Source organism: Perca fluviatilis, chromosome 18 (assembly GCF_010015445.1).
Source record: "Perca fluviatilis chromosome 18, GENO_Pfluv_1.0, whole genome shotgun sequence".
In the NCBI taxonomy this organism is placed as follows: domain Eukaryota; kingdom Metazoa; phylum Chordata; class Actinopteri; order Perciformes; family Percidae; genus Perca; species Perca fluviatilis.
The window spans coordinates 29,803,377-29,817,271 of record NC_053129.1 but is presented as its reverse complement, the minus strand read 5'-3'; the positions used below and the strand labels follow the sequence as shown (position 1 = coordinate 29,817,271).

At 41.2% G+C, this 13,895-nt stretch overlaps 1 protein-coding gene across 1 annotated transcript; it reads left to right on the top strand.

Moving 5' to 3' along the window:
* Positions 1–3,339: 3,339 nt before the first annotated feature.
* On the top strand, positions 3,340–9,238 carry LOC120546434. Its single transcript, XM_039781359.1, has 11 exons — positions 3,340–3,607; positions 3,782–4,114; positions 4,234–4,521; positions 4,681–4,743; positions 4,877–4,981; positions 5,371–5,430; positions 5,968–6,063; positions 8,582–8,602; positions 8,718–8,772; positions 8,971–9,040; positions 9,185–9,238. Exons 1-11 carry the CDS (start codon positions 3,547–3,549, stop codon positions 9,236–9,238), a joined length of 1,206 nt encoding a protein of 401 aa, XP_039637293.1. The 5' UTR covers positions 3,340–3,546.
* Positions 9,239–13,895: the final 4,657 nt, after the last annotated feature.

Genomic DNA, 13,895 nt, shown 5'->3' with positions numbered 1-13,895 from the left:
TATAATAAATAAATACATCTCAGACAGTTTTTTGTGACTCTGGACTTGTTCGTTCAGTGTGCACACAGCAAAGCATGAGAAACCTCCTAAACTACAGCTAGTGTGATGACATCAAACAAACAGCCACCACAGTCACAGCACAAATGTGACAAACTGACATGTAACAAGGTTTTTCATTTCAGAACAACATGAACAGACCAGACACTGCATTTGTGCAAATTGGGATTGTGGAGACTTGATGCTCTACCTTCAGTTATTCAAAGGATAGTTCCGTTATGTTGAAGTGGGGTTGTATGAGGTAATTAGGTGGCTAGAATATGTTTAGCTTTTTGGATGCACACGACCACCTACAGTGATCTAATATTGATGTAAAAACATTTCACACATCTCAAACGTCCAACTAGTCGTCTCTGCAGTGTGTCCTATTCTGCCTCTCTGTCCCTCCAGACACATTCACACTTCCTCAAACCAGTTCACTGCCATTCTCTTCCTGTCCACCAGATGTCCTCTTACTTTTTCTCCTGTCCCAGTCGCCTCACTCAGTTCAGTCAGAACTCATCAGTGTTTTAACCGTTTGTTGAAACTAGTCCCAGTGAGCCCAAACCTTCCAGGGGTTAAAGTAGTTTTCAACACAACTCAATAAGTGTCTTTGTCCTAATAAAGTGTGGACAGTCTGTGTGTTTCTGATGTTTATCTGGTCCTCATTAGAGGGTAAAACCGGCAGAGCTCTGCTGCTGGCGTTACCCACATCCTCACCAAAACACTTCTTCAGTTATCAGAAACAAACTAAAAATAAAATGAGGAGCCAACAGGTCTCAGACAGTCATCTTCTTCTTTTTAGGTGTGAAACACGTCAGTGTCACAAATACACCCTGGACACAGTGTAACCACAAGACTCAGCATGAAATTAATACAGTTTGTTTGTTGCAGCGTTAGATTGGATTAATGAATGCAGAAATATTGAACTTTCCTCTGAAAGAAAACTACATTAAAGAAATGCAAAAGTAAAAACGTTTTGGCTGTTTGGTGTATTTGGTGTGTTTGGAATTCAAACAGCCTACACCTAAACCTAAAAGTAATTATGAGGAAGTGGCTATCCTACTTTCAGGAAGTAGGTGCAGCATCTCTCGACTAAAGCACTATTTTAAAACAGTTCTGAGCATCAGAACGAGAGAGAGAAGAAGCAGAGACACAGAGAAGCACGATGGAAGAGTCCAGTCAGGACTCTCATCAGTGTTTTAACCGTTTGTTGAAACTAGTCTCAGTGAGCTCAAACCTTCCAGGGGTTAAAGTAGTTTTCAACACAATTCAATAAGCGTCTCTTTGTCCTAATGAGGAACCAACAGGTCTCAGACATTAAAACCTGTGTTCTTTCAGCTGCTACAGTATCACCATATTGCACCAGGGACATCAAGAGTGAAATCCTGCTGGGCGAGGAGTTTGACTGCTGTCAAACATCAACATGAATCCTGTCTGGTTTCTAATAAACACCATCTGAAGAGAACAAGCTGCATTACTGCAAACATTTATCTTAACCAACAATCTTCACACAATCAACTTCCTCAGTCGTCTTCTTTTCAGGTGTGAAATACGTCAGTGTCACAAATGCAACCTGGGACTGGACACAGTGGGAACACCAGACTCAACATGAGATTAATACAGTTTGTTGCAGCGTTAGATTGGATCAATGAACGCAAAAACATTTAACTATGAGAGAAAACTACAATGGGGCAAAAAAGTATTTAGTCAGCCACCAATTGTGCAAGTTCTCCCACTTAAAAAGATGAGAGAAGCCTGTAATTTTCATCATAGGTACACTTAAACTATGAGAGACAAAATGAGAAAAAGAAATCCAGAAAATCACATTGTAGGATTGTTAATGAATTTATTTGCAAATTATGGTGGAAAATAAGTATTTGGTCAATAACAAAAGTTCATCTCAATACTTTGTTATATACCTTTTGTTGGCAATGACAGAGATCAAACGTTTTCTGTAAGTCTTCACAAGGTTTTCACACACTGTTGCTGGTATTTTGGCCCATTCCTCCATGCAGATCTCCTCTAGAGCAATGATGTTTTGGGGCTGTCGCTGGGCAACACAGACTTTCAACTCCCTCCAAAGATTTTCTATGGGGTTAAGATCTGGAGACTGGCTAGGCCACTCTAGGACCTTGAAATGCTTCTTACGAAGCCACTCCTTCGTTGCCCGGGCAGTGTGTTTGGGATCATTGTCATGCTGAAAGACCCAGCCACGTTTCATCATCAATGCCCTTGCTGATGAAAGGAGGTTTTCACTCAAAATCTCACGATACATGGCCCCATTCATTCTTTCCTTTACACGGATCAGTCGTCCTGGTCCCTTTTGTAGAAAAACAGCCCCAAAGCATGATGTTTCCACCCCCATGCGTCACAGTAGGTATGGTGTTCTTTGGATGCAACTCAGCATTCTTTCTCCTCCAAACACGACGAGTTGAGTTTTTACCAAAAAGTTCTATTTTGGTTTCATCTGACCATATGACATTCTCCCAATCCTCTTCTGGATCATCCAAATGCTCTCTAGCAAACTTCAGACGGGCCTGGACATGTACTGGCTTAAGCAGGGGGACACGTCTGGCACTGCAGGATTTTAGTCCTTGGCGGCGTAGTGTGTTACTGATGGTAGCCTTTGTTACTTTGGTCCCAGCTCTCTGCAGGTCATTCACTAGGTCCCCCCATGTAGTTCTGGGATTTTTGCTCACCGTTCTTGTGATAATTTTGACCCCATGGGGTGAGATCTTGTGTGGAGCCCCAGATCGAGGGAGATTATCAGTGGTCTTGTATGTCTTCCATTTTCTAATAATTGCTCCCACAGTTGATTTCTTCACACCAAGCTGCTTACCTATTGCAGATTCAGTCTTCCCAGCCTGGTGCAGATCTACAATTTTGTTTCTGGTGTCCTTTGACAGCTCTTTGGTCTTGGCCATAGTGGAGTTTGGAGTGTGACTGTTTGAGGTTGTGGACAGGTATCTTTTATACTGATAACAAGTTCAAACAGGTGCCATTAATACAGGTAACGAGTGGAGGACAGAGGAGCCTCTTAAAGAAGAAGTTACAGGTCTGTGAGAGCCAGAAATCTTGCTTGTTTGTAGGTGCCCAAATACTTATTTTACCAAGGAATTTACCAATTAATTCATTAAAAATCCTACAATGTGATTTTCTGGATTTTTTTTTTCTCATTTTGTCTCTCATAGTTGAAGTGCACCTACGATGAAAATTACAGGCCTCTCTCATCTTTTTAAGTGGGAGAACTTGCACAATTGGTGGCTGACTAAATACTTTTTTCCCCCACTGTATGTTTCAAATATGGAAAATTGAAAAGAAAATGGTGGCTGTTTGACATCTATAAGATAATCAAACACACCCCTAACCCTAAAAGTCATTATGAGGAAGTGACATCATACTAATTACAGGAAGTAGATGCAGCATTTCTCGACTAAAGCACTATTTTAGAAACAGTTCCGAGCATCAGCACGAGAGAGAGAAGAAGCAGAGACACAGAGAAACACGATGGAAGAGTTCAAATGGATCAAAATGTCTTTATTTCTGATACCGCTGCTTCACTTTACAGGTAAGAAGACTTATATCATCTATATATGGAAGGCACATTAAAACAATTAACTTTATCATTCTTGTTAAAGATACTTTATTTCCTAAATGTTATTCAACTAAGACAAATCTGTTGTTTTTCATTAACATGGTGAGTTTAGTGAACTCTTATATTTCTCTCTCATCTTCTCAACAGCAGCAAAAAGACAGTTTCTGCTCTCCTCCACTGTCAGAGATGGAGATGAAGTCACTTTGTCCTGTGAAAATGTGAGAGATGATCAGAATAAGTGTGATGGTACAACATGGACTTTCAGTGATTTAAGAAGCCCGCTAGTAGAGCTGGTTAGTCTTGGTCAGATTGTTGAAGAAGCCAAAGCTAAATCAGACAGACTGAGTGTTACAGAGAACTGTTCTCTGGTTATAAAGAATGTCACAGAGGAGGATGTTGGTGGTTACTACTGTCAGCAGTACAACAAAACAGAACAACATCAAGGTCAAGACTCTCAGGTTTATCTCTCTGTAGTTACCAGTGAGTATTTACATCGTGTTTTCTAACAAGAACAATATACTGACAATATTAATGATTACAGTGATGAAGTTAATTTTACTCTTGTTGTCTTTCTCTATCAATATCTCCATCTTCACCAGTGACTGAAGAGAAGAACGATGATATAGTGACGTTAAACTGCTCTGTGTCGACATATGATCATTGTAGACACACAGTGAAGTGGCTGTATGAGGGTAAAGACGTGGCTAAAGATCACCCAAACATTGAGACATTACAGAGTGAATGCTACACCACTGTGAAATGGCAGGATCCTGGTTTAATTTACAAACCAAGGTCTAACTTATTGAAGTGTGAAGTGACAGATGGTTACTCTGAAGAAGTGCAGCTGTTTCCCTTCATCCCTCCTCATTCCTCAAGAGAGAAACCAGGTGAGAATATGATGAGCTGTTTAAAATCACTTTGTGGATAACACTAAATGTTAGTGTAGATCTGAGGTTTTAATATTTCAACATTGTGTCATGAGGTCAGATGGTTAAGCTTATTTCTAGATGTACAGTTTGTTGCATTTTGTTATTGTATTAATTAAGCTGCTGATGCAACAACGACGACTACAATATCACCAACATCAGGGACAATGAGCACATCAAAAGGTAAGAACTATACTGTATAACATCATAAATTTATTTGATGACTTTGATGTTTCAAATTATTCCTCCTTTAGTTAGAGAAGATGGTAGACATTTAGATATTTTATCACTGAACAGTGTTATTTCATTTGTCCAGGTAAAGCAAAAACCGCAACTTCTGAGACAACAAGAACTTCTGATAAAAGCCCAGAATCAGTACCAACCACCACAGCAATCAGTGATCCTTCAACCAAACTACAAGGTAGTAACTCATAGATTTTACAGTACGTCTTTCTCTACAATCTCGGTCTCTCTGTCAGTCTCTCTCTCTCCCAAACTTATTGTTTTGATTTCATCCTATGATTTTTTTTATGGAACATGTTTTTATTGTTCAATATTTTCATGGCAAAAACAGAAAAGAAAAAATGTTGTTTGATTAACTCACTTTCTAAAAAGACCAAACTGACCTTTCATTGTGGTTTAACGCAGAACACAGAAAGTGATTTAGAAAATGATTATTGACTTATTTTGAAGAACTCAGTGACAGCATGATCTGAGGTTTTAATATGTCATCATTGTGTCATGATGTCAGATGGTTAAGCTTATTTCTAAATGTACAGTTTGTTGCATTTTGTTATTGTATTAATTAAGCTGCTGATGCAAAAACGACTACAATATCACCAACATCAGAGACAATGAGCACATCAAAAGGTAAGAACTAAACTGCATTTCAAAATGACTAAAACCACCCAAAACATTTGTTCATTTGATGACTTTAAAGTTTTAAGAGAAATACTTATTCTTATTTAGTTACAGCAGATGGTAGACACATTTGATGACACATTTCTCTCTCCCAACCATATTTATTTTACTTTTTTCTTTTTTTTAATTCTGTAATATGTTTTAATGGCACAGGTTTTTATTGTTTAATATTTTTATAGTAAAAAAGGAAATATAAACATTTGTTGGATTAACTCTCTTTCTGAAAAGGTAAAACTAACCTTTCATCGTAGTTTAAAGCAGAAACTGAACAGTGTTATTTCATTTGTTCAGGTGAAACACAAACAGCTAAAGCAACAGGAACATTTGAAAAAATCACAGAATCAGTAACAACCACGACAGGAATCAATGATACTTAATACTTACAAACTACACGGTAGTAACTAAAATATACTACGTGTCTTTCACTTAAAACTCTCTGTCTTCCAGTTCAAACATGCTTTAATAGTTTTTTTATTCTCTTTCCAGATTGGTGGAGGTGGTGGTGGCTGATCGTTGTGTCTGTGGCTGTTGCATCTCTCATAATCATCACTGTGGCTGTCCTCAGATGGAGGAGAGCTAAAGGTGAGAACATTGCACCACATCCTCATACCTAAACAACAGTATATTTTGATTGTCAATGACTCCCAAAATGACATATATGACCGTTCTGTTTACTGCCATACGCTGGCCGCTTAAACACATTACCAAACACGTGGCCGCGATGGAAGTTTAATCACGTGACTGTTCTGTTCATTGTAACAGGCGCAGTTTTAAACATGTGGCACACATCGTTAAATGAAACTAGTTTAAGCAACAAAATACTTTAGCTAAGTAAAACATCAGGGATTGGCTTAAAATAAGTCACGTAAAACTACTAAAGGGAGGAGATAACTTGACATCCGACATCATTGTGTCACAGACTAAGGGCGCTTTCACTCCTGACTCATTTAGTTCGGTTGAATCGCACTAGAGTTCATTTGCCCTGCTGTTGCGGTTCATTTGGGCAGGTGAGAGAGCAGCAGTTGAACTCGGGTGTGCACCAAACGCGGACCAAACAAGCGTGCAGAGACCTGCTTGATTAGGTGGTCTCAGTACGCTTCAAATTGAACTCTGGAGAGGTTTGTTTGTTGTGAGAACATGATCCGACCTCGAACTGCACCAACTATATAACTATATATACTCCACAAGTCTGAGCTAATGGCTCCTGTAGTCAGGTGTGCTTTGTAATCTGGGATGTGGCAGAACAGCAAACTGCAGAGTTTTTTTTTTTTTTTTTTTGTTTAGATGAAGGATACCGCCTTCGGTGCGCCCTGCAGGGCAGACATCTATTGGATGTCACCAGTCTCAGTGCACCATAAATCGTCCATTCAAATGTGTTGCAAAAGTTTAAAGATAGAATAAAAAAGAAAAAGAAATGCAATATATATATTTTTTAACTTGCCAATTTCAATTAAAAATGAGTTCAAAAACTTACTGATGTCAGTTCCTCTGAGCGAAGGCCTCGTGGGCGTCTCAGGAACAAAAACCTTTCGATCAAACGAGGAGTCAGAGGTTTCCCAGAGCCTGGAATTTGTCCGGCTAGTCTCGTCGTACAAAGGCCAACGCATCAGAAGAGCAGCTTTCAGGTTTAGAATCTCGGTGGGACCTCCAAAATGTTATAGATATTAACTGATCTCTCCATAGATACTCAAATATCGAACATAAAGCACAGAGAACGGGATGGTTAAAGTGATATATTGTAAAAGTTTATTTCATTAATTACAGGGAAGTTCCAGAGAAAAGGTGTCAAGGTATCACCAGATCAGTTTTCCCCAGTAACTCCCACAGAGAAGTTGGTGCACATTTATTTCATACTGTCACAGAACAAAAGAAATCCTTTCTGATTGATGGAAAACAGCCAAAAACAAATGTCTCCCTATCCTATGGGAAATACTCTCTCTACAATGCTTGATTATCATTGGACAAAAGTCCTCAAGCAACACTCCTCTGTATCCTATAAGAAAACAGTATTTTTTTCCCCCACTGGTGACCTTGACATAAACATTAGTTCACATTCAGTCCACATACATGGTGTTTACGTCCGGTCTATGAAATGCCTAGTTCTTGTCACCGGAGGTAATAAAACGACATGGGCCTCTGACCACATTTCCATATCACAGCTCAGTGAACAATGTGAGCATGTATGAATAAAAATGTTTAAATGATTAACAAAAATCAAAGAATCATAATTCCTTTAACAGGCTTGCAGTGTTTCTCTCACAGAAATAGATTTGGGTCAAGTTCACTGTCCGTCACTCGCATCTCCGTGGTCAAACCAGCCGCAGCTAAAGTTGGAGACAGACGCCGTCAGAGCATAGCGAAGTCTCGGTGACCAGAGCAGACGTAGTAACGTTGCTAGGGAAACAATCAGGCTTCAAAATTAACATTTTCGTCTACCAGCCAAATGGCTAATGAATGTTCAAATATTACCAGCCATTCAATAGATTACCATTGGGTTTTTTGGCTGGTGAGTGAAGCAAATCTACCAGCCACTTGCATATTTCACCAGCATTTGGCTGGTAAACGGTGCTAATTTAGAACCCTGGAAACAATGTCTGATTATTTAAATGAAATGAGCTGGTTTGACCATGGAGATGCAAGAAATATGAACTAGTCCAGAACACAGGACCTTCTTCCTTTATTAACTTTCTTGCTCCCGCCCTAGACACATCTGACCAATAAGAGGAGTGAATGTTCTTGCGTGATTTGTAAGGATGCATTTTGGTACGCTTGGATTTTTCCAGGTGTGAAACTAAAGCGAACCCAGTGAAAATCACTCCAACTTTACAAACTCATCACCTGATTTGGACCAAAGCAAACAAACTATAGGTGTGAAAACGCCCTAAGCTTCGTAAAAGTCGGTTAATTTTAGTTGACTTTTGGATTCACACGGGGACACAAATGCCGGTCTCCTGAGTGAGAGTCCTGTGTTTGTTTGACCCAATCAAAACATGAATATGAGACGTACTGTAGAGCTACTTGCACAATCGACCTATACGGTCGTTTTCTGGGTGAGGACGGATTGCAATATTGTAAAGACGACTCTCTTTTGTCTCTTCAGGGAACAAAACACAGACGGAGGGTGAAAACATGATGAGTTTTGTGGCTCAATAATCAAATGTCTGTACAGTTTGTCAGCTCGTCTCTGACGGTGTCATCAAAATCCAAACATCCTTCATAGACTTTGTTAATGTCAGATACTGAGGTTAAACACTGCAGTGACTCCAGAAACCAGATCACACACCACACCCAGTACAAAGTTACACTCCCTGGTTTATAGATCAGCTTTTTAAAATGTATCTCTGTGAGCCACTCGGTGAGTCTGACTTCCTTTTTCCGCGGAGAAGACGTGGGAGGAGTCTGATGATGCAGCTGGAACGACACCACAATAGAACCCAATGAAGTCCCCACATGTTACTGAGCAGCCTTTATGTTGTCTTCTCTGTGCAGGCTGATCCTGAAGATGGTGTTTCCCTACGCCTCCATCAGCTACACCAAGAAGACCAACAGGAGAGTCCAGGTCAGCTGCTGATTGATTACTGTGATGATGATGCTGTGTCATTATTGAGCATTGCGTTGTGTTTATGAGGCGCTGGATATCATAATGTTGCATTATTCTTTCATTTCATATTGTGTAATGTACGTGTTGCCTTTTGTTTCCCAGGCTCGGGGTGGAGCCTCTGCTGATCTCAGCAACCTCTACGCCACAGTCAACTAACCAAAGAATTAAGAGAGCACAGGGTAGTTACAGCTTGTATAATTACAGTTATATCTGGTTAATTGATATGGAAGAAAGATATGATAAACAAATGATTAGCTCATGGTAAAGAGATTTGTGCACATTGTTGTATAACTATGGCCAAGGCATTTCTCAATAAGAGCAATGGGTTGATCATGTATGGACTAAACCTAAAAAGCTTACATTTACGATAATAACATACAAATACTGTATATTACTGAGAATTATGTTGTGTTATGTGTAGATAATTTATCTAAAAAGGTTGAGATCTCTGTATTTTACCATTTACTGTTGCAACTGGACGGTTTGTCAGTCTGGAAGAAGACAAGGAGGTTTGTACAATGTGCTGATTGACTGATTTTGTATTGCCCTTTTTACTGGGAACTGCACAGAACTGTGTTACGTATGTTAAAATCAGATATTGATTCTTCTTTTGTTCACTTGATTTTGTAAATATGGATGATGCACAAATATTGAGGTGGCTATTTGCATATGCGGATTTTAGCTTAAGTTTACTTGGAGAGAGCCTGGGAAATGAGATAAAGATTTTTTTAATATGCAGGAATGTAGCTGTTTTTGTCAGTGTACAGTTCATATTTAATGCAATTCAGTATTATTTATAGTGTCAAATTACAACAGGACTTTACACATAGCGTAGGTCTAGACCACATTCTATAATTTATAAAAAGACCCAACAATTCCCCCAAAGAGCAAACACTTAGGGCCCTATCTTGCACTCAGCACAATTGCCTTTGTACACCAACGCATGTATGATTCCTATTTTGCACCCGACGCACAGCGGACTTTTCCCTCCACAGACGCACGTCAGTAAATTAGGGAATGTATTTGCGCTCCCGGGGGCAGTTCAGCGAAAAGAGGAGGCTTGTTCAGGCGCAAACGTTCCCTGGTGCTATTTTGCAGTTTCAGAAAAAATTCTACCACTGACCAGGAAAAACCTAGTCTAAAGTCAGTGGCGCTAGTCTAAAGTCAGTAGCGCGTTATTCAGATGCTATTTTAGGGGCGCATGCTTGGCCATAATGTAGCGTGTGCACAACGCGCATACACTTTGCTTCTCTCAACTACACAGACGCATGCATTTTTGCGAACGGTACATACTTAGAAAAGAAAAATATTACTGAAAATGCGCTTCAGGTGTTTGGATAGATCAGGAGGCACTTTACAGTACAGTCCTCAAAAAGTCGCAGCATTCTTTGTGGCTTGTTGTGTTTTACACAACATTTCCATGAATCATGGATGTGTTGATGACATAAATGAGGAAATATTAGAGGACTTAAGGAGACGTGATGCTGAACTACAGTGGGATTGGACACTCCGGCGCTCCTGGTGGAGCGGGTGGACGGAGATGGAGTGGGGGGAGGAGGAAGGGGCACAACAGGTGCAGGTGGTGCGTTTGGAGGCCCACGCTCCATGGCTGCAGCAATCCTCTCCAGACTTGAGGAGATGCGCCCGAGAGGCCACAGCAACATCGCCACCCGGCCAAGACGGGCATTTATTACTTTGCCGCAAACCGGACAGGCCTTCCGGTTTGCGGCAAAGTAATAAATAGCTCCCACTGGCGTGCGCCAGGCAAATCTGCCATCATAACAGCAGTCCGCCATGGAACAAGCGCGCCTGCTCTTAAAGGGAATGTGAGATGACGCTCTGATTGGTTTATTGCACGTTACGCCCAAACCACACCTAGCTACTTCAGACCAACCCATTTAAGATTTGCATCGGGTGCAAGACTCATTTATCCCACCGGTATCATAGCAACAGTGCCAGAGATCCGCCCACAAAGCTACTTGTGGTTCACGTTTGATACTTGCGTTTCAGATCGTTAAAATAGGGCCCTTAGTGCGAAAAACGTCCTTTTTTCTGGCAGAAACCTCAGACAGACCCTGGTTCTTGGTGGGCGGCCATGTGCCGCTGCTGGTTGGGACACAGAGACACTGATACAGATAGACAGAAATACAAGCATGGTGTCCCAATGGTTAGCACTGTGGCCTCACAGCAAGAAGGTTCTGGGTTCGAATCCAGGTCGTTCAGGGGCCTTTCTGTGTGGAGTTTGCATGTTCTCCCCATGTTTGCGTGGGTTTCCTCTGGGTACTCCGGTTTCCCCCACCATCAAAAACATGTACTAGGGTTCTCCAGTCGGTGTCCTTGATCAAGGCACTGGCTCAGATCTGGAGTTGGTCCCCGGGCGCTGTGATTGGCTGCCCACTGCTCCCTTGAGGGATGGGTTAAATGCAGAGAATGAATTTTGCTACATGTATGTGTATGTGACAATAAACGTACCCTTACCCTTAAATATGATTCATAATAACCGTAGGGAGTCAGTATCAGTCTTCTCTTTATTCTATCTGATAACATTATCATCTGCAAATAAAGAAATGTTCATCACTTCATTGTGTGTCCTGTGATTCCTTCATGTACTAACATAGTCATAATGGAAAGTGAATCCTTAATACTGAAGCATCAACACATAAGTAGCATTTCATTGTTGAGGTTGAGCTACTTTTAACTACTTTATATACAGTGCTTCCCAAGCTAGAGGCCGGGCAGCTCCAACGAGTCACAAGATAAATCTGAAGATAATTCATATGGTTGGAAACAAGAAAAACAAATTTCTGATACACACATTTCTTTTCAGGCTATGTTTAGACGGAAACGATCTGAAGAGAAAACGCAAAAGTGGTGTTGAGTTCTCACTTTTTATTCCGCGTTTAGACGAATGATATGGGGGGGGGAAATCTGCGTGCATATGGTGACGCAAAAGTGTGTGCAATTCGATGTAGTATGCACACCAGGCGGCTAGGTGGTAGTGTGAAGCACTGACACACACACTTCCTTCTTCTTCTCTCCCTCTCCTCTCCCTAGTAGGGAGAAGCAAACAACAAAAGCTGACAATTTTGCCTAGACAGACGAAGAGGTGGAGTTATTGCTCGAAACAATACACACAGACGGCACATACACAGACACACACGCGACACAGACACACGGCACACACTACGCACACACACACACACACACACACACACACACACACACACACACACACACACACACACACACACACACACACACATGCCACACACAATCGCGGCACAGCCACACGGCACACACATGGCACACACAAACACACCCACACACACACACATGTGGCACACACAAACACACCCACACACACACACATGTGGCACACACACACGCCACACACAAACACGCGGCACAGCCACATGGCACACACACACACACACACGGCACATGGCACACACACACACACACACACATGCGGCACATATACACGACACGCGGGACACACACGCGGCACACATACATACACACACAGTTGCATAGTGCGTTTTTACCTTTTAGACGGAACGCATACGGGTGGAGCGTTTTAAGATTTCCACCCTGGCGTGTGGTTTTCACTTTTGCGTTTTTAAGCCCCAAAAACGCTGTCACCTTCTAAAAAAATATTTTTACGTTTCACCCGCGGCGATATTCGTTGTAAACAGGGCCTCAGTTTCTGCACAGTTCTCCTAGCTTTGCTTTTTTGGGAAAAAAAGGTGTTTTTTACCTCTTTGGGACTCCAACAATAATTTCAAATTAAAGAAATCTTCTTTTTATTCTATCTGATAATATAATCTGCAAATAAAGAAAAGTTCACCACTTCATTCTACACTGTGTTTTCTGATTCCTTCAGGTACTAACAGAGTCATAATGGAAAGTGAATATTCTTTACTGCCTCTACTAGAAGTACAACCTCCCTCCTCTTGTCCACTTCTAGTAGTGGAGCTTCCCTCTGTTGGCTTGAACAGCTCTGTTCTCACTGAGAACTCAAATGTGTCTGAAAACAGATAGAAATGCTCCCAAAGTTACCTGAGAATCAACAGAAATATAATAACTCAGGCTACGTTCAGAAGTTTGGGATGCACACGCCTCCTACTGTGATCTAATATCGATGTAAAAACATTTCACACATCTTAAACGTCCAACTAGTCGTCTCTGCCAGTGTGTCCCATTCTGCCTCTCTGTCCCTCCAGACACATTCACACTTCCTCAAACCAGTTCACTGCCATTCTCTTCCTGTCCACCAGATGTCCTCTGACTTTTTCTCCTGTCCCAGTCGCCTCACTCAGTTCAGTCAGGACTCTCATCAGTGTTTTAACCGTTTGTTGAAACTAGTCTCAGTGAGCCCAAATCTTCCAGGGGTTCAAGTAGTTTTCAACACAACTCAATAAGTGTCTCTTTGTCCTAATAAAGTGTGGACTGTCTGTGTGTTTCTGATGTTTATCTGGTCCTCATTAGAGGGTAAAACCTGCAGAGCTCTGCTGCTGGTGTTACCCACATTCTCACCTAAACACTCCTCCTTCAGTTCTCAGAAACAAACTGCAAAGATACAATGAGGAGCCAACAGGTGTCAGACAGTAAAACCTCATCTTCTGTGTGTTCTATCAGCTGCTACAGTATCACCATATTACACCACAGACATCAAGAGTGAAATCCTGCTGGGCGAGGAGTTTGACTCTTCACCTGTGTGTTCATGTGTGCTGTCAAACATCACCATGAATCCTGTCTGGTTTCTAATAAACACCATCTGATGAAAACAAGCTGCTTTACTGCAAACACTTTT

What these genes read in the sequence shown, in the direction of transcription:
- LOC120546434 (XM_039781359.1), top strand. Translation starts at nt 3,547, where the DNA reads ATGGAAGAGTTCAAATGGATCAAAATGTCTTTATTTCTGATACCGCTG. An exon ending in ACCGCTGCTTCACTTTACAG is followed by an intron (nt 3,608 to 3,781) that starts GTAAGAAGACTT and finishes TCTTCTCAACAG; the next exon opens with CAGCAAAAAGACAGTTTCTG. An exon ending in GACAATGAGCACATCAAAAG is followed by an intron (nt 4,744 to 4,876) that starts GTAAGAACTATA and finishes TCATTTGTCCAG; the next exon opens with GTAAAGCAAAAACCGCAACT.